Source organism: Saimiri boliviensis, chromosome 20 (assembly GCF_048565385.1).
Source record: "Saimiri boliviensis isolate mSaiBol1 chromosome 20, mSaiBol1.pri, whole genome shotgun sequence".
Taxonomy (NCBI): Eukaryota; Metazoa; Chordata; class Mammalia; order Primates; family Cebidae; genus Saimiri; species Saimiri boliviensis.
In genome coordinates, this window is record NC_133468.1 from 21181638 (window position 1) to 21207223 (window position 25586).

Below are 25586 nucleotides of genomic sequence, written 5' to 3' on the forward strand. Positions count from 1 at the left end.
TTAACAAACTTTGTAGACAACTCCATAAAGATCAGAAAACACAAGAAGCGTATTGTGAATAATTTTGTTTTGATGTGCTTAATAATAATATGTACCTCTGGCCAATGTGTTATAGGCAGAAAATGAATTATTAAAATTTGGTGGCACAGATTTCAAAGATCATTTTCAAGACCGTCATCAGATTTACCACATCTGGTCAAAATAGCAATTTGTATCAGTGAGTTTATTTGGTTGGAAAATAGAATGGTAATATGTATGCAACCTTTGTAATTCAAGGTGAGGTTTAAAAATAACTTAATGGTGTTATGTCAGAGAGTCATAAATGCAATTTCTCCTACATGTCTTCCCTTTATAGAGAATATATGTATTCCAAGTTAATTTTTTCCTGATCACTTTGAACAAGACAATATGTCTCCACCCTGTAGGAACAAAGACTTTGTGATTATTATGGTTACTTTGCTCAGTGTGATTTTTCAAAAGGAGAGGGAAAGAATAGTTCCAGTTTTTCTAATATTTTTTAAAAACATAGGAAAGTTTGCTATATAATTACGTAGAAATCCACTTATAAAGCAAGTGACAGTTTCTTTGCAAAATGATTCTGTTTACCATACATGAAGCTATAATTAACAAATGTTCCTAATATACTTTTTATTTTTTATTTATATATTATTATAATTTAAGTTCTAGGGTACATGTGCAGAACGTGCAATTTTGTTACATAGGTATACATGTGCCATGGTGATATGCTGCACCCATCAACCCATCATCTTCATTGGGTATTTCTCTTAATGATATCTCTCCCTTACCTCCCCCCCACCCCCACCAGCTGACAGGCCCTGGTGTGTGATATTGCCCTCTCTGTGTCCATGTATTCTCATCGTTCAACTCCCACTTATGAGTGAGAACACGCAGTGTTTAGTTTTCTGTTCTTGTGTTAGTTTGCTGAGAATGATGGTTTCCAGATTCATCTGTGTCCCTGCAAAGGACATGAACGCATCCTTTTTTATGGCTGCATAGTATTCCATGGTATATGTGCCATGTGTTCACTTTCCATGTAGTTGTGTGGTTTTGAGTGAGGTTTTTAATCCTCAGTTCTAATTTGATTTCACTGTGGTCTGAGAGGGTTATGATTTCCATTCTTTTGCATTTGCTGAGGAGTGTTTTAACTTCCAATTATGTGATCAATTTTAGAATAAATGTGATGTGGTGCCGAGAAGAATATATATTCTGTTGATTTGGAGTGGAGAGTTCTGTAGATGTCTGTTAGGTCCGCTCAGTCCAGAGCTGAATTCAAGTCCTGGATATCTTTGTGATTTTTCTGTCTCATTGATCTGTCTAACATTGACGGTGGGGTGTTAAAGTCTCCCAATATTATTTTGTGCGAGTCTACATCTCTTTGTAGATCTCTGAGAACTTGCTTTATGAATCTGGGTGCTCCTGTATTGGGTGCAGATATATTTAGGATAGTTAGATCTTCTCGTTGCATTGATCCCTTTACCATTATGTAATGCCTTCATTCTCTCTCTTGATTGTCGTTGGTTTAAAGTCTGTTTTGTCAGAGACTAGGATTGCAATCCCTGCTTTTTTAAAAAATTTTTTTGCTTTCTATTTGCGTGGTAAACATTCCTCCATCCCTTTATTTTGAGCCTATGTTTGTCTTTACACGTGAGATGGCTCTCCAGAATACAGTACGTTGATGGGTCTTGACTCTATCCAATTTGTCAGTCTGTGTCTTTTAATTGGGGCATTTAGCCCATTTACCTTTAAGGTTAATATTGTTATGTGTGAATCTGATCCTGTGATTATGATGCTACCTGGTTATTTTGCCCATTATTGATGCAGTTTCTTCATAGTGTTGATGGTCTTTACACTTCGGCGTATTTTTGCAGTGGCTGGTACCAGTTGTTCCTTTTCATGTTTAGTGCTTCCTTCAGGAGGTCTTGTAAGGCAGGCCTGCTGGTGACAAAAATATGGAACACTTCACAAATGTGTCTGTCATTCTTGCTCAGGGGCCATGTTAATCTTCTCTGTATCTTTCCAACTTTAGTATATGTGCTGCTGAAGTGAGCATGCCTAAGATACTTTTTAAAAGTGAATAGGGCTGGGCGCGGTGGCTCACGCCTGTAATCCCAGCACTTTGGGAGGCCGAGGCGGGTGGATCACGAGGTCAAGAGATCGAGACCATCCTGGTCAACATGGTGAAACCCCGTCTCTACTAAAAATACAAAAAATTAGCTGGGCGTGGTGGTGCATGCCTGTAATCCCAGCTACTCAGGAGGCTGAGGCAGGAGAATTGCCTGAACCCAGGAGGCGGAGGTTGCAGTGAGCCGAGATCGCGCCATTGCACTCCAGCCTGGGTAACAAGAGCGAAACTCTGTTTCAAAAAAAAAAAAAAAAAAAAAAAGTGAATAGTACAGCAGTATTATTATATTCACATACTTGTCCTACCAATCTTGAGAACTCTTTTTCTTTTGCAAAACTGAAACTCTGTGTTCATTAAACAACAACTTTCAATTTCCCTCAGTCCCCAGCTCCTGGAAACCACTATGCTACTTTATGTCTCTATGAACTTCACTACTCTAGGTACATCATATCCATGGAATCATATAGTGTTTGGTATTCTGTGACTGGCTTATTTCACTTAGCATCATATCATCAAGGTTCATCCATGTTGTATCATGTGTCAGAATATCCTATCTTTTTAAGGCTGACTAACTCCATTGTATGTATCGACCCCATTTTGTTTATCCTGTCATCCACTGACGGACATTTGAGTTGCTTCCACCCCGTGACTGTTGTGAACATGGGTATGCAACTACCTCTTTGAGATCCTACTTTCAATTCTTTTGGAGATATATACCCAGAAGTTGGCTTGCTGGATTGCATAGTAATTCTATTTTTATGTTTTTGAGAAACAACCACACTGTTTTCCAAAGCAGCTGTACCATTTTACACTCCTACCATTAGTTAGTTATAAGGGTTCCAGTTTCTCCACATCTTCATCAACACTTATTGTTCTTTTTTCTTTTTGTTTGTTTACGTTAGTTATATATATGAAATGATAGATATCTCATTGTAGTTTTGATTTGCATTTTTGTAATGATTAGTGATTTTAAGAATCTTTACATATGCTTGTTGATCAGTTATTTATACATTATCTTTTGGAGAAATGTATTAAAGTCCTTGGCCAATTTTTTAATCAGGTTTTTTGTTCTTTTGTTATGAGTTGTAGGTGTTGTTGTTGTTGTTGTTTTTTAATATACCCTGGATGTTAATGCCTTGTTAGATACATGATTTACAAGTATTTTCTCCTATTCCATAGGTTGCCCTTTAACTCTGCTAACTGACTGTTTCATTTGATATGCATAAGTCTTTAAATTTGATGTAATCCCATTGTGTATTTTTGCTTTAGTTGTCTGTGCTGTTGGTTATATCCAAGAAATTGTAGCAAAATCCAGTGTCTTGAAACTTTTTTGTGTGCTTTCTTCTAGGAGTTTTATAACTTTAGGTTTTATATTTAAGCCTTTAATCCATTTGGGTTTAATTTTGTATATGGTATAAAATAAGAGCCCAACTTTGTTCTTTTGCCTACAGTTATACAGTTATCTCAATACCATTTGATGAAGAGACCATCTCGTCTGTATTGGGTAGTCTTGGCACCCTTGCTTAATAGCATTTATTTGTTTGTACATTTGAGAGTTTATTTCTGGGCTTTCTATTCAATTCCATTGGCCATATATTTGTGTTTATGCCCTACCACAATGTTTTGATTACTACTATAGCTTAGTTATAAGTTTTGAAGTCAGGAAGTGTGAGACTTCCAACTTTGTTCTTTTTCAAGATTATTTTGTTTATTTGGGGTACATTGAAGTTTCCTACAAATGTTAGGATACATATTCCTATTTTAAAAATAAATACCATAGTGCCATTGAAATTTTGATAAGGATTGCATTAAAACTGTAGTTTACTATGGGTAGTATTGACATCTTAACAATATTAAGCCTTCCAAACCTTGAAGGTGGTATTTATTTTCATTTATTTGTGTCTTTAATTTCTTTCATAATCATATTATAGTTTGCAGAGTACAAGTCTTTTGTTACCTTGGCTAAGTTTATTCTTAAGTATTTTATTCCTTTTGATACTACTGTAATTGTTTTCTTAATTTCCTTTTTTGTATTTCTCATTGATAGTGTATAGAAATGCAACAGATTTTTGAATGTTGATTTTGTGTTCTGTAACTTTGCCAAATTCGTTTGATAATTGTAACAGTTTTTGTGGAATATTTAGGATTTTCTACATAGTGGATTATGTTATCTACAAGCAGAGATTATTTCACTTTTTTCTTTCCAATTAGGATGTCTTTTCATTCCTTTTCTTGTCTATTTGCCCTGGCTAGACCTCTAGGACTGTGCTAAATAGAAGTGGTGAAAGTGGATATCTTTGTTTTGTTCTGATCTCAGAAGGAAAGCTTTCATTCTTCCACTATTGAGTATGATATTAGCTGTGGACACTTTGTACATGGCCTTTATTATGTTGAGGTAATTTTGTTTTTAGTTTGTTGAGTGTTTTCATCATGAAAAGCTGATAAATTTTGTCAAATGCTATTTCTGTATCAGTTGAAATGATCATATTGTTTTTTTCTTAATTTTGTTAATGTGGTGTATTACATTTATTAATTATCATATATTGAATCATCTTTGCATTCCAGGAATAAATTCTACTTGTTATGGTGTATATTCCTTCTCAGGTGCTATTGAGTTTGGTTTGCTAGTATTTTGTTGAGAATTTTTGCATCAATATTCAATATTGGTCTCTAGTTTTCTTTCTCCATAGTGTCTTTGACTTTGGGATTAGTGTAATGCCGGTCACATACAACGAGTTTGGAAGTATTCTTCATTTTTTGGATGAGATTGGAGAGGACTCGTGCTAATTCTTTTATAAATGTTAGGCAGAATTCACTACTGAAGTCATCTTGCCTTGGGTTTCAACTATAAGTTGAGAAATAATAGGTGAGGAATAATAACAGTAAAGTGAAGAATAACATTAGGTCATGCTGCCTTCCCACATACAGACATTGAAGAGGACTTTCACATGTCATATGTAATTGTGTGTCTTGGGGTAAAGTTCACATGTCATGTGTAATTGTGTATCTTGGGACATGTTACAGAGGTAGTATTAATTCTATTTCACAAAAGCAAAACATGACACTTAGAGATATTAAGCTTCTCTCTAAAACCATCAGATGTTAATTGGAGATAGTCCTCAAGCATGCCTCCAACTTTCCAATTAACTATTATTTTCATTGCACCCTCTCCCCCTTACCAGCTGGTATGTTGATATTTTGCCTCCTCTGAGTGCATATGAGAGGTCAACTCGAGTTTCACTAGTCACATTTAGTCCAGAACAGCCAGCTCTCAGAGACATTATAATTAGATGCACCCCTTGGAGATTGCTTTTATTATATTGGCCTAGGGATATAAAATTAACTGACAATCAAAAAGGATTTTGAGGTGTGTAATTGACTGTACCATGAAGTTACAAGCAGATTTTAAAACAGTTCATTTTGAATGTAGATAGGGAAAAAGACAAATGTGTTAAGGACTCTGGTATTAAAGCAACATAATGTAATTTCCTTTTAATATGAGTTTCCCTAAAAACAGATGATTTTCCAAGAATCACCAACTGCTTCTAAGAGAGAGAAAAAAGCAAAAAGGGAATCACAGAACACATTGACACCTATTCTTCTGAAAATATGTTCCTTCTAGACTGTTAATAATAATAAATAAATTGACTTGCTACCTCTTGTATATGCACAATGTTTTGTTTCTGAATATGATTCTGAAGCATTAGAAAAGCTACATTATGACATTTTCTTAAATTAAAAAGTAACATATACACCATGGAATATTATGCAGCCATCAAAAACGATGAGTTCACGTCCTTTATAGGGACATGGATGAACCTGGAAACCATCATTCTCAGCAAACTGACACAAGAGCAGAAAATCAAACACCGTATATTCTCGCTCATAGGCGGGTGTTGAACAATGAGAACACATGGACACAGGGAGGGGAGCACTACACACTGGGGTCCGTTGGGGGGAAATGGGGGAGGGGCGGGGGGTGGGGAGGTGGGAAGAGATAGCATGGGGAGAAATGACAGATACAGGTGAGGGGACGGAAGGCAGCAAAGCACACTGCCATGTGTGTACCTATGCAACAGTCTTGCATGTTCATCACATGTACCCCAAAACCTAAAATGCAATAAAAAAAAAAAGAAAAAAAATAAAATAAAATAACAGAAAAAGGTAGTCTTTAAAGAAAGAGAAATGCAGAAATAGTAAAATTATTAAAACACAAAAGGTGTCAGTAAAAAAAAAAAAAAAAAAAAAAAAAAATTTCCACTAAGTCATAAGTCATCCCATTCAAATTAAAAAAAAAAAAAAAAAAAAAAAATTCTCTAGTTCATAAAATTAGGCCCCACATTGTATGGAGGTATAGAAAGAATGAGAAACATGGGAAAGGGAGAAAACCCATTTAGGATTTTGAAATGAGTCAAGTTCTGAGGGAAGCTGAGCAAACCATCCTGATTGAATGTCATGGCAAAATTGAGTTCATCTGCAAGATAACAGGGAGAAATGAAAGGACTGCTGATGGTCTTTAGAAGGCCTGCCTCTCAAAAGCTACAGATCCATCTTTATTTTATTTTATTTTTTATTTTTTATTTTTTAAAAATATTTTATTGCACTTTAAGTTCTGGGATACATGTGAAGAACATGCAGGATTGTTGCATAGGTACATACCTGGCAATGTGGTTTGCTGCTCCCCCCATACCCATCACCTGTATCTGGCATTTTTCCCCATGTTATCCTTCCCCAACTCCCTACCCCCTACTGTCCCTCCCCCTGTCCCCCGCCAACAGACCCCAGTGTGTGATGCTCCCCTCCCTGTGTCCTTAGATCTTCCCCCAGCTCTGATAAGGAGGAGCAGATGTGCCATAAATACATTATAAGGTGCTTTAGAGCTGGTCTCTTCCCCAATCCATCCCTGCTTTAGGGCCTTGGCACTGGCTGTTTCTTGGGCTTAGGACTTTCTTCATATCTGCATGGCTGGGCTTTTCTACACATTCACCTCTGCTCAAATATTTACCTCCTCAGAGGTTACCTCTTCATCTACCCTTTGGTTTTCTGATATTTGTTTACTTGTTTATAGTTTTTTTCTTCTACCACACTGATGCCTGGTGAAACAGGGGCTCTGCTTGTCTTAGACCAAGATCCATTCAGCCCTTAGCACATTTCCTAGTCCGTAATGGAGACACAGCAAATTTTATTTGACTCTACATCTTAAAAAGTCAGCAAATACTGAAGTGCCGCTTAGCACCTTTAACATGGCTGGAGACCCTGTCGGGTCTAACAGTGGCTAATGGTATTTAAAAAGGATTTTTCTGTTAATAATAAAAATGTATTAATACAATCTGGGTAAGAGCCACAGGAGAGAGGCAGATGATGCTATTTTATTTTCTAGGAATCCACCAAATCAAGCAGCACAATTCAGTTTGATTTTTAAGTAAAATCAAACCCTTATTCAAATGTTCTTTTTTCTTTAATCAAAATTACTCCCAACTTGGTGCCTTATACATGAAACAAATGAAATTATTACTTTGTGTTCCTATGCTCTTGGTAGAAAATTTGTTGTTACTGTATTATTTTTCTTCCTCAAGGTAAGTACAATGTTGTCATCTTTAATGCTCTATATTCATGGAACCTGCCACCATACTTATACTTTTTCCATCATCTCGGATCATGGCCTACTGCCTAACTGCAGACATTTTGTGATAAGTTACTTATATAAATGTCTATCATAATATTGTGTAGAAAAATCTGTAGGCTGGTTGCATTCAAAGGGATACAATCTACATAGCTTTAGATTGCTTTATCAAGGCAAAATGTTTAATAGAGAATTTGGAAAATTCCCTAAACATTAGGACATAATCTGAATTTCCTTCTTAATCTGAAAACAAATTACAGAGCTATTTTGAAAACTCAATATAAAAATAATAAGCTTTTCATTTTTCAAAATTTGGCTTGGTAATCTGATAAATTAGGCTGTGTGAGTGTTGCTAATTATTTGGAACCTGAAATTCTTAATCATAGTCAAATAAACTTAAAAACTTTATCTGTAAACTCTCTACCATATCTACGTTAAACCATATAAAATTGGTAAAATTCACACATTTTTAACTGACAAAAAAATGTTAATTTTTAATGGTTCAACCTAGGTGTTAAGTAATAGTTGTCGCCATTTTGCTGAAAGGAATCTTTCTGATGGTATGAATTTAAGCTGAGCAAGTTTTAGTTTGTTGGACCTATTTCTCCAGTTGAATTATTTATGAATGAGCACATTGTTATAGATAGCACTGTATATCCCTCTAGTTACTTTAGGCTCCTCTGTTCTAAAGTATGCACTCTCCCAAAACAAGGGATTTCTTAATAATTTAACACAAAGTTAGTTGATGTAATTACCTTTTGTGTAAAATTATGTATGTGTTAAGAGTACGTGCATGTCTGCACAACTTTAGTGTCCAAATAAAAAAAAAATTCTCAGGGACTGACATTCATCTCCTACCTCCCACCAAGAAACAATTTATTTTATGTATGCCCCAAGTAGTTCTAGTGTATGACTGTTTGTGCATGTGCACATGAGTGTGTGTGTGTGTGTGTGTGTGTGTGTGTGTGTGTGTTTTGGAAGAAGGTGGAGGAGAATAGAAGCAATGTTGGCAAAGGATGGGTCAGAATTAAAACTGGCAGTGAGGTGGGTGATACAGAGGTGCTTGGCATAGTACTAAGAACACGGGCTAATGGTCTGAGAATCCCACAACCAAATCAGGTCTTAGAAAATTATTAACTTCTAAAGTGATATTATAAAGTGATATTAAAATCATCACTTTCCTCTATGTGTCTCAGATGTGTCACTTGGAAAGTGGAAATAATGAGAATAGCATTAATAATAATACAAAAAATTGTAGATTTAATCTGAATCAGACATTCTACCAATCACTTTCCTTGGGTGAATTTATTTACTCATAGGCACTATTATCTCCCTTGTTTTATGAAGCATAATGGCTCAGGGAGGTTAGGTGGCATGCTCAGTGTCTCACAGCAGCTAGTTAAGTGGTTAATCCAATATAAAACTTATAGTGCTATTGTGCTATTGTGATGATTAATGAAATAATGCATGCAGAAAGCAAGAACCTAGGGACAATGTTAAGTATTAACATTGGGTACAGACTAATTAGAACATAAAATACTCTAAAGCAATTTGAGATAAATTTATAGAGCAATAAAAGGCACACATTGATCATGAATAAATCATATATACAAAGTACACTTTTAAAGTTGATTATCTCAAGGTGAACTGAGTCCTCTGCTAGGAATCATATATATTAAGGTAAGAGTCAGAGATAGCCAGTTATAGGGCTAGATTATTTTAGCAATACTTAGAATCATTCCCATTATCACCGAGAAGGTAAGTCTATAATAAGATGCAAAATGAACTAAGCAACATAGTGGAAAAGCTCATTGCCTGGACCATGTGCATTTTAGTTTCACATACACAAAAATAATTAGTCACTTCTGAACTTGAATTTCCCTAATGGGTGATCTTAGGTGCAGCTTCCATGTCCTGAATGTGTCTCTAGCAATTAGTCAGGGCTGCTACCATGTGCTTCTTCCAAAATGCTGCAATTGAACATCTGGTGTGATGGCTTCTATTAAGGGGGAGCTGAGTTTTACTTCATTACATTCTAGTTTAGGAGGTTGAGAATGAGGAAATATTACCATGACCTATAATTGGATCAGCAATTTGTGGGCTCAGATGTGGAAGATAGAGCATTTTAAAGAGCTAGAAATGTGGAAGCAGCTTCGAGGGAATCCTTGCATTCCTCTCTGAGTTTTGTTTGCTTTTGATAGATAAACTATGTCCTTCAGAAATCCTTATTCCCAGCTCTGGGACATTGGTTTTTAGAACTGGAGCAACTACGAAACACTGAGAGAACAGCAGTAGCTCTGAGGGTGTTTGAAACAGGTATGAAAAAGAAAAAGTGAAACCTAGTTCTCAAATGCCAGTGAATGGAGACAACAAATTCCTTGGGGGATTCTGGAATAATGATTAGTAAAGAGGATTTAAAAATCAACATTTAAAATCCATGCAGGAAGCATGAAGTGAGAACAAGCTTTAATGTGTCCATGAACAAATACTCATGAAGGGTCACCTATGTAAAGATAAGATGCCTGGATCACTTAACGAAGAAAAGATGACATGGTTTCTGACTTCAGGAGCATAGTACAGTAGTTTCCCTTTGTCTCAGCTTTCTATATCCATGGTTTCAGTTACCAGTGGTCAACCACGGTCCACAAACATTAAATGCAGAATTATGGAAATAAACAATTCTTAAATTTTAAACTGAGTGCTGTTCAGTGTAATGTGATGAAATCTCTCACTATCCTGCTCTGTCCCACCTAGAAAGCGAATAATCCCTTTGTCCAGCAGCTCATTGCTGACTCTGCTATCTGCCTGTTTGTCACTCAGTAGCCGTCTCAGTTAGCAGATCAGCTGTCACAGTATCGTAGTACTTGTGTTCAAGTGACCTTTATTTTACTTAATTATAGCCCTAGAGCTCAAGAGTAAAGCTACTGGCATGTTGTTATAGTTGTTCTATTTTATTATTGTTGTTAATCTCTTACTGTGCCAGATTTATAATCTGAATTTACTGTGTTTACACAGGAAAAATCATAGTATACATAGGGTTCTGCACTATATGTGGCTTCTGGCATCTACTGGGGTCTTGATACCTGTTCCCCATGGATAAGGTGGAGCTACTGTGTAGTTTAGTTGGGAGATTATTTCCCTCACCCAAATAATCATTCAATTCGGTAGTGTTTGGCTTACTACAGAACATAAATTAGAAGGCTTAGAGGATGAATGCTGATGTATAGGAGAAGTGAAAGAACTCTCATGGAAGCCTGAAAGATAGGTAGGGTTTGGATAGAAAGGAAGGGCAACAATTCTTCATGATTAAAAAAAGAGTGAAAGGAAAGAAAAGATGTGTCAAGAGAGGTAGGAAAGTTTAATTCAAGCAAAAGATCAGGAAAGTGATTTGTTGAAGGTAAGTGTAGTGTCAGAGATGCATAGAATGTCTGAGGGATCATCCATTCTATCTCAGATTGTTCACGTTGGATGAGAAAACAGAGATGATGAAAGGCAAAGTGACTAGAACAGATTGTGAAGAGCTTTGTGAGGAGCTTGTACTTCATGGCCATAGAGTTTCCTTGAAAGCTTTTGCAGGAGAATCCATTGACTTGAACTTCCATTGCAGTGCAGAGGGTGCTCTTAGACTTCAGTAAGTGAACAGCTCTTTGTGTATATGTGAATAATGTTTACATCTCCTCTGAGTATTAGACAAGTAGCAGATATAAAGTCTTTACCTTAAAAATGAAATATTATTTCCTGACGGTGAGGTGAAGAAGACTGAAGTTAGTACCAGAAGAACATTTTGAATTGCCTTCGTTCAGTGTTTAAGGGGAAACATAGTAGCGGTTTTCACTGATCAATGATGGTTGTATGTTAGCTTCCCTGGAAAAGGAAAAATGGTGGGACAATTAGTGTTCTTACTTGTGTGATTCTAAATGAACCCCTTTTCAATATAAAATAAATTTCTGCTTTGTTAATAACAAGCCTAATGTAGAGGCTTCTCATTTGTTTGTGACTATAAGTAAATTTTCTTTCTCTTGATGCTAACCTCTGAAATATGCATCAAGACATATTTGTAATGTTAGATACTAGTTTTTGAATGTAACTCAACCAGTATTTATTTGTTTAGTTTTGTTATAGAAATGATACACCTAACAAAACACAGATTTAAAAAAATGATTGAAAATCGCTTGACATATCATCACACAGAGATACTACTATGAATATTAGATATATTTTTAGACGTGTTTTCTCAATCTGTGTGTATGGTTTGTTCCCAAATTAGGTCATGTTGTGCGTATTGTTTTGTAGTCTTCTCAAAAAGATAAGATATAATAATATGTATTAGAACTATAGTAACATCTATTCATGCCATAAATATTTTTCTATTATATGTATGCCTGTATGCATTTCATTATATATTTGTACTGTGTTTCATTTACACAATTTTATATTTATGAACATTTATGTTTTTACTAATTTTTATTTTATTGCTAGTATAACAGTAAGTATTTTGGGAGTATTAAGGTCTGTGTATTGTCTTTCATTTATGCTTTCATATATTTTAATAGTTTCGGGGTTTTTTATTGCTGCTATGTCCTAAGCTCTGTTTTAGGCATAGGAATACATCAGTGAATAAGCTAAGAAGCTTTTTATTTTCATGGAACTTACCTTCTTGTTTGGCGACATGAAAATACATGAAGAAACAAACAAATGAATATTATTAACTGAAAAAATATGATAAGTGCTGTGAACATTATAAAAATAAGGGACATGACAGGAATTGCTAGGACTGAGAGGAAGGGAAAACCCCACTGAGGAGGTTTGAGCTCTGTGTTGAGCTCTGTGTCCCAGGAAGGAACCAGCCATGCTTGGGGACATAGCCTGTCAGTTAGGTTTTCAGTCAGTTGTTAAGATGAAGTCTGTAAAGTCTGAAGGAACTTGAAGTATTTGCAAAACAGAGAAAAGGCCAATGTAGTTGGGCTTAGTGAGTGGAGGTAAGGGAAAGGAAGAGGGAATAGGTGGTGAGATCAAAGAGGCAGGCAGAATCCAAGTTACATAAAGCCTTTAAGGCCATAGTAATAAGCTTGGATTTTGTTCTAAGGGCAGTAAAAAGCTTTTAGATCATCTTAAGCAAGGAAAAGACGATTTGCTTTACATTTCTACTACACTGTAGGAGCAAGGGTTAGCCTCAAGGAGATAGTAACAATGGCTTAGGTAACTTGTAAACAATAGTGCCTTAAACTAGATTGTTTATATTGGAGACAGATGTAATAGACTTGTGACAATATTTGGAAGTAAAGCTGTCAAAGCTTGCTCCTTAATTATTTTCTATAAATACTCCATAGCATGCAAATCCAAATATGAGAGCAAAGGATATGAACATTTTAGAAATCTCCGTACATATTCCCATGTGTCCAGCATTACCATGTAACAGACAATTGCAGTTTTCTATCATTTACCAGAAAGTGTGCTAAATATTGACTTTATACACATGACTAAGATGTAATCTTTACTCTCACAGCCTATGATGTTGAGAATGTACTTACTGTATAACTTAGATCTTATTTTGGTGTTATTCAGGTAATAATTTATACATCAGATGTATTTTCTTCCATGAAGTGGTAAAAAATAAGTTAATTGCAAAAACAGTTTGGTATTCTAATCTTTGGAAATCTGTCCTGTTGTCATTTTTTGAAAAATTGAAATGTCAGACAAAAAAACTGAAACATTTTTCTAAAAATGCCTAATATTAAAACATTCTGTCCAGAATGATAGTAAAAGTTACAAATATGCTATGCTGAATAATCGTGGAGTTTTATTCACATGAAACTTGTATTACATTTAAATTAAATCACACTTGCTCACATAGTTTCTAAGACACAGATTTTTACTACCTTAAAAACATTAACCTTGTCTTTTGAAAGACAGTAGGTCAGATTGTCAGCTCAAAACCTCAACTTTGATATAGCATAAGTGAAGGAAATAAATGATGGCATATAGACACAGTTATTCTTTCAACAAGGGGTAATTAAGATGAAGTTAAATATTTTTTATTTTAAAATTAGAAAAGCCTGAGAGCAGAGACAGAGATTTCTCTGAAACCATCTAATTTTAGAGACAAAGCCATTATCTAGAAGAACTCAACAAGCAAGTTTTATCACCAAAGCTCAAGATTTTAGTTCAGTAATGATAATTTTCAAAGCTTAGAAAATGTGCTTCTAATGGATAAAGCAAATTAAACAAACCATACCTTATCACAAATGAAAAGAAACTTTAAACTCTTGTCATTAAAAAATAGGCTGTTAGGTGTCTTTATGTCTTTAAATGGCAGACCAAAGGCATGTGAAACCAACCCTTTACCCTGCCATCTTATTCCCAAATAGAGAAATGGTAGGGAAAAAGACATAATTATATTGACAATTTTCCCCACATACATAGATAATAAATGCTAAAGTGTCTACAGAAAAAAAATGCATATGGAAAACATATAAATGAAGATAAATAAAGGGGAAGGGGAAGACTGAAGCTCATGGTTGAATAATCATTCAGGTCCAGGTGGGGATAGGGGCCACTCACATGCAACTTGTGGGCTTGAGACAAGGGAAGATGCTGCACCACACATACAGAATGAAGTTCTGTAGCTTCAAGTGGCCAGAACAATGCCACTAGTCTGGAAAATGAGGGTAAATGGAAAGTGGTTCTCAAGAAGATGTTTCTCTCTCTCTTTTTTTAAAAATTATACTTTAAGTTCTAGGATACATGTGCAGAACGTGCAGGTTTGTTACATAGGTATACACGTGCCACTGTGGTTTCCTGCACCCATCAACCCGTCATCTACGTTAGGTATTTCTCCTAATGCTATCCCTCCCCTGGCCTCCAACCCCCGACAGGCCCCAGTGTGTGATGTTCCCCTCCCTGTGTCCATGTGTTCTCATTGTTCGACTCCCACTTATGAGTGAGAAGATACTTCTCATTTTCTAATGATAAAACTCCTTCGATGGCTGATGTTAGTGTTTCCTTTTTTTTGGTTTGTCTTATTAGTATTTAAACATTGTCATTGAATGAATATGTTAATTCAGGTTGGGATGAATGAAGAGAAACTTAGACAATGTGCAAAAACACTCCACAAAAATGCAGTGATTATAGATGGCCTAAATATGTTATTACTTTCCAAAATCCTAAAATATCTATCCAGGATATTTATTTATTACAAAAGATAATAGCAGCTTCACAGTGTAGAAGCCTAGCAGATGTTACCTTAACCAACTATTCAAGATTAAGATGACCAGGAATTTTCCAGAATGTCATTTTGACATTATGTACACTTTATATATACTCTTTGTATGATGAACACAACATTGCTTAGGTGGCACATTGACCCAAACTGTGTAATCTCAATCTAATCATAAGCACTCATCAGACAAATCCAAACTGAAAGATATTGAACAAAAAAACTAACTGCTACTCTTCAAAAGTGTTAACTTCATCAAAGACAGGGAAGCGCTGAGGAGCTGTCACAGGTTGAAGGTGAAGGAGCGTTAAGTATTAAGTATAAGGTACATCTTGGGTTGGATCCTGAAATTTAAAAAAAAGGGCATTATTGATATGAGAGACTTCTTATTAAGGTATATGTCAATTTTCTGGTTTATATTGCTTTATAGCTTTGCAAAATGTTAATCTTAGAGTACGCTATGTAAAAAGTTTGCAGAAACTCTCTGTACTAGTTTTTATTTCAAAATATAAAGTTAAAAGAAATTTAAAAGGCAATAACATATGATATGTGTGTGTGTATGTGTGTGTATTCAAATATCCTATAACAAGAAGTAAATGTCCGAATTAAAATAAAAATGTTCAAAGAGCATGGATAGGCACTTTACAAAACAACAAACTTAAAAAGATAAGAAACACACTTTTTTCACCGTAGGTATTTTATAGAACACTGAGCCAGAGAGACAGGAAAAGTTTAAATCTTCACAATAGAAAACAATTTTAAAGACAATAAAAGCAAAAACAAAATTATTTAGACATATAGAAGATTTTCTTTTCTGTTTTTTTTTTTATTGTACTTTAGGTTCTGAGGTACATGTACAGATCATGCAGGACTGTTGCATAGGTACATACATGGCAAGGTGGTTTGCTGCCTCCATCCCCTCATCACCTATATCTGGCATTTCTCCCCATGTTATCTATCCTCAACCTACCCACCCCCTGCTGTCCCTCCCGTAGCCCCTCCAACAGACCCCAGTGTGAGATGCTCCACTCCCTGTGTCCATGTGTTCTCACGGCTCAACACCCACCTATGAGTGAAAATATGCGGTGTTTGATTTTCTGTTCTTGTGTCAGTTTGCTAAGAATGATGGTTTCCAGATTCATACACGTCCCTACAAAGGACATGAATTCATCCATTTTTATGGCTGCATAGTATTCCATGGTATATATGTGCTACATTTTCCTTGTCCAGTGTATCATTGATGGGCATTTGGATTGGTTCCAGGTCTTTGCTCTTGTAAACAGTGCTGCAATGAACATGCTCATGTGTCTTTAAAATTGTGATAGGGAGGATTTGAAATGAAATGAATAGCATTTGAGATGAAATGAAATAGCATTTCATCTGTAGGTCAATTTAGGGGATATGGACATCTTAATAATATTCACTCTGTAAGGCCAGAAACATCTCTCTCTGTTCACTGAAAGTCTTTATACTTTTGGCTGCAGGTTTGTGTGTGTGTGTGTGTGTGTGTGTGTATGTGTGTGTACATGCATGCTACTTTAAGGAGGACAAGTTGAAAAAGAAAAATAAGAAACTCATACTTATTGTAGTATTTCTCTTATTTTGATTTTTTCCTCAATCTTTCTACTTTGCATAGTCCTCAGGTAGTTGAGATTTTATTCTTTCCAGAGTTTTTAGTTATAATCAGTGGAAGAAATAGCCTGTAATGGGCTTATTTTATCTTGTTTGGTATTAAAAATCAATTGGCTTTAATTTTAATTATGTAAATCCTTCTTGGATGTGATGCCATGGATCAAATAGCACCCAGAAGTGGTTTATTTGGGGTTTTTCAGTTTGAATAAACTAACTCTGAGACAACTTCCTGAAGGAGTTGTCAAATATAAAGAATATTCTTGCAATATTAAAGTACAAAGGATTTATCTCAGGTGGGCAGGAGCCTAGGGGAAAGGGCAGAAAACAGGACCATGTTTTCTTTTGATGTGCACTAACATTTAGTTAGAATCAGGAGCTTCTTCCTTTCTTGACAGTGTCATGATGCATATTTGAAAATAAATGAAATAAAAATTGATGTGACAGTTTTCAAAGTTACCAGGGCCTGTCTGAGAACATTTTTTAGCAGACACTGCCTTACTGACAAATAACAGAAGTTAGCATGTGATAGAGGGTCTCCCAATATTACCACTTATTTAGCCCAAAAGTTAATACAATTTCCTGTGTCTAAACACATCTCAGCTGATTGATAAACTTCAGCACCTTCCAAACAGTATTATTTCTCCTAACTCTCAAGAGGGCTTATCAAAGAAGTGTAAGTAGCTTTCTCTTCTTACAGAGATAATAGTCAAAATTTCCATTTCAAGAATTGGAAATCACCAAATGTATTCTTCCAAGCACAATATTATTGCATGTTTTATTTTTTATGCCATATTTTTAGATTATTTGTAACATAGGCACACACAAAAATATATATCTGATCCTTTTTTGTTTTCTAGTTATATAGTTCCTGAATCTTCATCATGCTTAACATGGTCCTTTAGAGATCCTTAGACTAATTCTTCACTAAAGCAGAGTGCTGCAGAGCAGTCCAGAATGCTAACTACAGTAATCCACTAAAGTGCATTTCACCAACAACTATTTGATATATATTTAGGATATTGATATATCTTTTGTTAGAACAGAAGTTTCACTGTAAAATTAGAAGGTCCTACACTGACTTCTGAGTGAGGTCAATATGTGTGTGTTTTCTAAGCCAGAGAAAATATTTTAATATTTTTATAACAGGTTACATTGTTCCTATGAAAACTGTTAAATATTATAGCAGATAATATGAGTCATATTTTAAAATGATGTAACCAAATTAAGATGTATAAATCTCAACAAAGGTTAGAAAAATGTAAGACTTCACTAAAATTGAAGTATGTATCTTATATACAAAATTATGCAGATTCGTGCAGAAATCCACTAGGCATACTTTACTGGAGGGAGGTATATTCTTTCATTCATTGGTTATTTGAGCCCTTGGCACACTCTAGCCTCTCAGGTTGCAGAGATAATTAATACATGATTCTAGTTTTTTAAAAACCCTCAAGTAGGACATTGTGAACTGATTTTAAAATAGAATTGTAATTATGCTTTTCAAATGAATATTTGGACCTTCACTTAGTCATTCAGATGAGAGTGAGAGAGCAATTACATTGTACCCATAGGCTTCTAATGGATAAAATATGTCACTTATAAATGCTTCATTCATAGTATATAGCTTTTTGTAGTTTACAAATTGCATTTGAGTTGTACATTTAATTTTCATAATAACTTTCTGATTAGATCAGGCATGTATTAAAAGCCCTGCTTATATTTAATGGAACTGAAACTCAAAGAAGTTATGTACATTTATCTCCTGGAAACTGAATTGGGAAATGATAGAATTGGTACTCCAAGGGCAGCGGTCACTTTACAGCTGCCAGCCCATTGTGTCTAAAAGTTAGAGCCCAGCCTGTTTGTCCATAATGCTGGGATTGAAATTCTCATGATAAACTCACTGAGTTAATATTGTTTAGTTAGTTGAGAAGCTTATATTAGCCTCAGTGTAAATGTCACCTTTTCTGGGAAACCCACCTTGATTAGACTAGACTGATTACGATTCTCACTTACAAACTCTTTCAATTACTATCATAATAAGTTAGCCACTTTGTAACAATCTATTTTAAATATGCATAATCTTCTAAAATTTCGTGGGGCTGATATTCTTGACTGCTGTGTTTCTACTCTCCCTATGTATCACTCGCTCAAACAAGCAGCTCTTACTGGTTCTTCAAACATGTCCAGCCTGTCTGTTTACATTAGGACCTCTGCAGATTCCCGTCTGCTCAGCATGTTCTTTTCCTAAGAGCCAGTGATCTGGGCTCCTTCTCCTGTCTCTGCACAATGCCAACTCCTAAGAGAAGCTTTTCATCATCATTCCAGTTAGATATTTTGTACCTTGATTTATTTGCTTCATAAGACGTAGCATTATTTGACATGATTCTGTTGATTTATATATGCTTTGTTTGTAAATTCCCTGAGAGCAGGCATTTAATCTGTCATCCCAGCACCTCAATGGTTCCTGTCAAATGCCGGATACACATTATATATTTAATGAATGAATGAATGAATGAATGGAAGGATGAATTGATGAATTGTTAGGTTTGGATGAGCTAGTTAATGTTTTCAGTATGCATAGAAACAAATATATCACTATTTTTAAAATTCTATTTATATCTCACCTGAAAGCGTCCTGCATACTCTACTTTGGGAAGCACAAATTAATCATTTGGTAATTATTCCTTAATATCTTTCTTCCTCAGAAATTTATACATTTCTTGTGAATATATTCTTTTCACTTATGTGTTCATAGTGCTTACCATTGGGCCAGGCTCATGGTAGGTACTGGGTAAGAATGGGTTTAATAAATTAGTAATTGTCTATATATGTGAATAGTATATGTTTATACTGTGTGGCTACATATATAAATTTGTTTTCTTGGCTTGGTGTGGTGACTCATGCCTGTAATGCCAGCACTTTGGAAGGCTGAGGCGGGTGGATCACCTGAGGTCAAGAGTTCAAGACAAGAATGGCCAAAAGGGGAAAACCCGTCTCTACTAACAACACAAAAAAGTAGCCAGGCGTTGTGGCACATTCTTGTAATCCCAGCTACTTGAGAGGCTGAGGCAGGAGAATTGCTTTAACCCAGGAGAGGGAGGCTGCAGTGAGCCAAGATCCTGCCAGTGTACTTCAGCCTAGGTGGCAGTGTGAGACCCTGTCTCGAAAAATTAAAAAATAAAAATAAAAATAAAATGTATTAATTTTATTAATAAATTAATACTGAGATGTTTGCTTATCCTCCAAATCTGTTTGGGTGTGAACTAACCATATCTTTTTTCTCACATTTGCAGGATTATACGTTGACAATGTACTTTCAGCAAGCCTGGAGAGATAAAAGGCTGTCCTACAATGTAATACCTTTAAACTTGACTCTGGACAACAGAGTGGCAGACCAGCTCTGGGTGCCTGATACCTATTTCCTGAACGATAAGAAGTCATTTGTGCACGGAGTGACTGTTAAGAACCGGATGATCCGCCTGCATCCTGATGGCACCGTCCTTTACGGACTCAGGTCTGTTGTCCCCAATTCAGAATATACCTTTTCCTGAACAAAATAGCTGTTAACTTTTCATTGGTTGAAAATATTGTGCTGTCTTTCTTACTCTTTCTTCAATTCTACTAAGAAACAGTTAAGCCTCCTATCCACTGGTCATTCAAGAGCTGAAGGTAGCATGCTTACAAAGGGACTTAACCTCAGCTAAGACTACGCTTTCCTGAATTATCTTCCAATATTAGCTTCCTGATCGTAAAGCTGCTTTCTTTAAAGAATAGAGATAAACAATATCAAAATAGCTGAGACACAGATTTTCTTTAAAGTGGAAAAAAACATTGTGAATGCCAAATAATTGTTTGAATGTGGCAGATACTGTGTTTTATAAATTGCTTCTGAGCTGCCTGAACGGGATCATGGCCCTCTGATGACTAGAAAGCTTATTGTGACCTTTCACCTTCCAAGGAGCAATCGGACTTGCAAATAATAAAGTAGTTATCTCATGTTTATTAATAGGGAATTTACACTCAAATAGACCTTTATGTCAGAAAATAATTGTGATACTCTGATATTTGGATGAGGATAATTTTGTAGAATAAGACAGTTTTTTTTTTAAACTTTACTCTGTACTGAAAGCATGGTTTTGTATTAAAAGATGGTTTTCTAGAAAAAAATGAAGAAAAATATATCTTTTTCTGAAAACATTATAATATAAAGGGTTTCTCTTTATTAGAGTAGAAGAAATTCTGAACTTTGACATTTTTAGTTGCCTAATTTATTCTGTTTTACATGAATATGTGGTTGCCTTCTCATAATGTTGATAATAATAATAGTATTCATTTATTGAACACTTGTTATGGGTCAAATATTGGGCTAAGTACTTTCAAGCATTATTATAATTAACCCTTACAACAACCTCATATATTAGTAACTGCTATTGTCTTTATTTTCAAATGAAGAAACAGAGGCTGATGCAACTTGCCAAGGATTACAAAGAAAGTAATCTCTGGAGATGGTATATAAACCCTGTTCCAAGTTCAAAGCCAGAGCCCTCAGCAGGATGCCTTCAATCCCACATTTTTCTTGTCTATTCTCATTTTTATTTTCTGCTATATCCAATTCCCCTGACTGATGCATTATCTTAGATCCTTAGATTCAGCTTTTTTGTTTATGACATTTGTAGAGAAAAAGGCATTTGGCCTTCAAGGGAAGGGGAGATAAGAGCGGCAGAATGAGAGCACATTTGTACTCTGTGTCAAGCACTGGTGGTATAGAAATGAGTTAGATACAGGTACTGCTCACATGCGTGCCTCAGAAAAGAAGTAAATAGAAGACAGAGAAAGCAAGTTGACTGGTAAAGTCTGAAAAGATTCTACTGAGGTGGTGGACTTCCAAACTGCTAATGGAAAGCATTGTGTTCAGCAGATACATTATACTAGAAATATTACTTAGAATCAACTACAGAATATACAGTATCAGAGAGACCTTGATGAGAGAGAGACCATATGTGCAGTGGAGAACAGGGAATGAAAAAAGATTGTAGTTTAACGTTTTTAAAAAGTTAAGCACAGAGGGAGATTAGAATCTAGAACAAGGAGGTAAGAATCTAGAAGAAGGCAGGAGACATAGAAATGATAAGTTACCCAGAGCAGACCCAGTGCTAGATGCATTTTGTCCATCATATCATTTCATCTTCACAGAAATAACACAGAAATCACCCTGGCCTCTTTCTGTTTCTCCAGAATACCTATCTTTAGGGCACAGGACATGTCGTACTCTCATTTGTATACCCAATACTGACTAAGCAACGTAAATAGCACTGTAAATAGCAGTGCAGTAAAGGTTGAGGATGTATTCATAAATGTATGCAGGCAAAGTTGAGTGGACAGGAAAATCAACAATCAGAATGCCTTTGGAATTGAGAGGAAAAGGGAAAGATCAATAGTATAGATGATAAATTGGCTTCTTTGTATCATTACTTCATTAATCAAACAAAAAAAGATGGCCATTTATTCTTATCATTAAGATCACCTGGACACCATTGCACCTTTAACTCATGACATTAGAAAATAATCATTGTCCCATCTCCACTTCCATCAAGGGCTATTGACAAAATATGCAGGTTTCCAAACACATCTAGCATGCATAGAATTAACACTTCCCCACTGAGCGGGCTCTTGAATGGTGATTGTTCTCTCAGTTGTATTGTTAATTGTGAAGGGGAGATTAATAAGAACATTCGTCAGGAAATACATAAATGTCCCATTCTAGTTTTAATGGGCAAATAGTAGAACAATTTCTTCCTTAGATAGAAATTTAATGTATATTAGATAGTTCTTTCTCAACTCCAGGGGTTAATTTGCAATAGATAAGTAAAAGGAATTCAGTTAAAGGTAGCTATTTTTCTATTTAATTTCTATCTCTATTTTATATAATTCTAAAATACATTATTCTGTTGTTACTGTTGATTCTACAGTACTTAGCCCCTCCTTCTGCTTACCCACTCTGAGCCAGTAATTTTCAATTGCTGACAGTCTAGTAAAAAGTTTATTTTGTGTCTGTATTCCATAGAGCTGCATTGAAACAACACTTAAAATATACTGATAATATTAATATTCGTACCTAGCACTCATTAAAAGACTTAGCATTTACTTATCACTTTGCCAGAACTTTGCATATATTATCTAATTAATACTAACTTTAGCCCTCAAAAATGGGTACCATCATTTTCTCTGTCTTACTTGATGAAGGAACTTACCAAAAAAATTACACAGCTGCTATGCTGAAGAGCTTAGTTATCTAAAAGTAAAGACGTTGACCTTCACTCTTCCGTACTGCTTCTTATGTACTGGCAAGATGGAAATAAAGAATAGTAGGAATCACCTGAGAGCACGCAAGGAACAAAAAAGATTAAAAAGCGTTTAGATATAAACACCTTTTATTAGGTCCATAAGTGCAGGCTTTATTCTGGATTGATAAAAATAAGGCCCTAATGAATAACGTGCCTGAGTCTTCTGCGAAGGGTGCATTATTAGTTCCTGTGGTTCACACTAGCTCCGGTTTAATAGGGAATTTTGCTGTATGCGTTTCTAAGGCACAGACAAGATCTTTGTAAAGAATTTGGCAGTGGCAAAGTTTACTAGTCTGGATAAGGCATACTGAAGGGCAATCATGAAGACCTGGATATGGGAAACTGGCACAGGAAAAACTTTAAATATCAAGGCAGTCACCAAGAAACGGGGTAGAACTAAGTCTGTAAGCTGAATGTCTTGTGAGTTTAAGGCAAAAGCTAAGGGCTTAAATTTCTTTCCCGTTAAGACAAACAAAGATTGGTGGGGAAGGTTAAAGGAGGGACAGTCTTTTATAGCATCTGAATAAGCTTCTTTCATAGGATTTCCTTCAGGGAAATCTTCAGGTATTAAAACATAATAAAAATAGAGAAAGCAGTATTGCAAATATCAATGCTTATTGAATTTAATGGTAGGTAGGTATGTGTTCGTTGTGTTGTCCTTTCAACTTGTCTGTTTGAATGTTTTTATAATAAAATTTGGGGCTGAGCATGGTAGCCCATGTCTGTAATTCCAGCACTTTGGGAGTCTGAGGTGGGCAGATTGCCTGACCTCAGGAGTTCAAGACCAGCCTGGACAAAATAGTCAAACTTTGTCTCTACAAAACATTCAAAAATTAGCCAGGCATGGTGGCATGTGCCTGTCGTCCCTGCTTCTCTGGAGGAGGCAGAAGTAGGAGGATGGCTTCAGCCCAGGAGGCAGATGTTGTAATGAACAAAGTCACACCACTGCACTCCATCCTGGATGACAGAGCCAGACCCTGTCTCAAAAAAAATAATAATAAAATAAATTAAAAAAAATTGGAGAACAAAATTTTATGTTTCAGAGGCCTAGGGTCTTTGATTCTATTATCTGGGAAATACCACTCAACATTTAAAAGGTCTGCAGCCACAGGACAATAGTTCCCATCTCTCATGGGTAGAGAATTTTCTATGCACACATCCTTTGCGTAGCTGTATCAGAAGAGAGGGTCATCTTATCTTGGAGGATGTGTGGCTCACTGGGTGAGATCCATGATCATGGATAGCCATGTGAATCCATTATCCAGAGAGGGGTGGTCAAATCTCTTCATCCAGAGCCTTGCTACCCTCCTTGTGATATTTTCTTTCTACAAAAGCATGCCTATTTCTTCTGATGGTACACAACAAGAGCTCTAAGTCTGCTCATGCTTATATTTTGTGCTTGGTTAGCAAGAAGTTTGAGCATACACAGCAGCTGCTTAGCAAGCTTGCATTAAGGTACAGTGGTCTTCAGATTTCAGGAGATGAGATGAAGATTTAGAAACATGGGCCCTTTTTTTTGTAGACGACGTTCTAAAGTTTTCATCCTGATTAGATCTCTGTTTTACTATCTCTAAAAGCAAAGGATTGCAGCATCCTCTTCATTATTTCATTGCTTTTCAGGATGAAAATCATTCCAGGGGCTCTGGGAACAGATTTCTAATGCTATGTAGATAGATAAATGAACCCAATGGGCAATCCAACCAATTTCCTTAACAAAGAGTGATGATAATGAAAGTTGGGTTTTAATTTGGACTTTTGTCAGTGGCTTCTCATTGAACCTTAAGCATATTTTCCATTTTATTGTCCTCATTTATAGGAAGAGGGGGTGAATTAGATGCTATCAATATTTTTACTACCCAGTCATTTTTTGAGTCAATGATCAATGAAAATAAAATAATGTATAATCTATCAGACAAAAAATGAAATCATGTAGTTGGAGTACACAGTAATTGGTGGTTAGTAAGTTCTCAATACTACTTCATATTTAATAAATAAATAGAAGCATGGATGGGAAATTATAGAATTTTACTCTATTTCTTTCATTGTTCTGTGAAGTAAGACACTAGTTTCTTTGTGTACAGCAAGGGTGGGACTGAGAAAGCACATTGAAAGAAATGAGAAAGGCCTCGGCCAGGCATGTCTAGAATGCAAAAGAAAACTGCTAAAGAAAATTCAAAAGATTGTCCAACAGTGTTGAGGACACAAACTTATAGTGGAGCCAGGTATCTCTAGCCATTACATTTGGCAGCTTGAAATCATGAGTAAGGAAATTAGATGCCTGTAGCTGGTGGGATTATGGGCACTCACCACCACACCTGGCTAATTATTTGCATTTTTAGTAGAGACGGGGTTTCAACATGTTGGTCAGGCTGGTCTCAAACTCCTGACCTCAAATGATCTGCTCACCTCGGCCTTCCCAACTGCTAGGATTACAGGAGCTTGCCCAGCCAAGTGCTATTTATTTAAAGCTGAAAATTACAGTTTGTGACCAAAGAATATTGAAATCCTTGAATACAAAATTCTCACTATCTTAGTTGATTTGGACTGCTGTAATAAAATACCATAGACTGGGAGGTTTTGTAAACAGCAGAAATTTATTTCTCATGGTTCTGCAGGCTGGGAAGT

At 35.7% G+C, this 25586-nt stretch overlaps 1 protein-coding gene and 1 non-coding gene across 4 annotated transcripts in view; one reads left to right on the forward strand and one right to left on the reverse strand.

Annotated features, from left to right (window-relative positions):
- GABRB2 (gamma-aminobutyric acid type A receptor subunit beta2) overlaps nt 1–25586 on the forward strand; it is a 260683-nt gene that overhangs the window by 65171 nt on the left and 169926 nt on the right. For all 3 annotated transcript variants that reach the window (XM_010345325.3, XM_074390679.1, XM_074390678.1), the window contains one exon: nt 19911–20131. In XM_010345325.3, the coding sequence (XP_010343627.1) occupies nt 19911–20131 (221 nt within the window). The remainder of the gene's footprint in view (nt 1–19910; nt 20132–25586) is intronic.
- Nucleotides 1965–2071, reverse strand: LOC120360480 (U6 spliceosomal RNA). Its single transcript, XR_005576968.1, has one exon. It is a non-coding gene; the product is annotated as a U6 spliceosomal RNA (small nuclear RNA).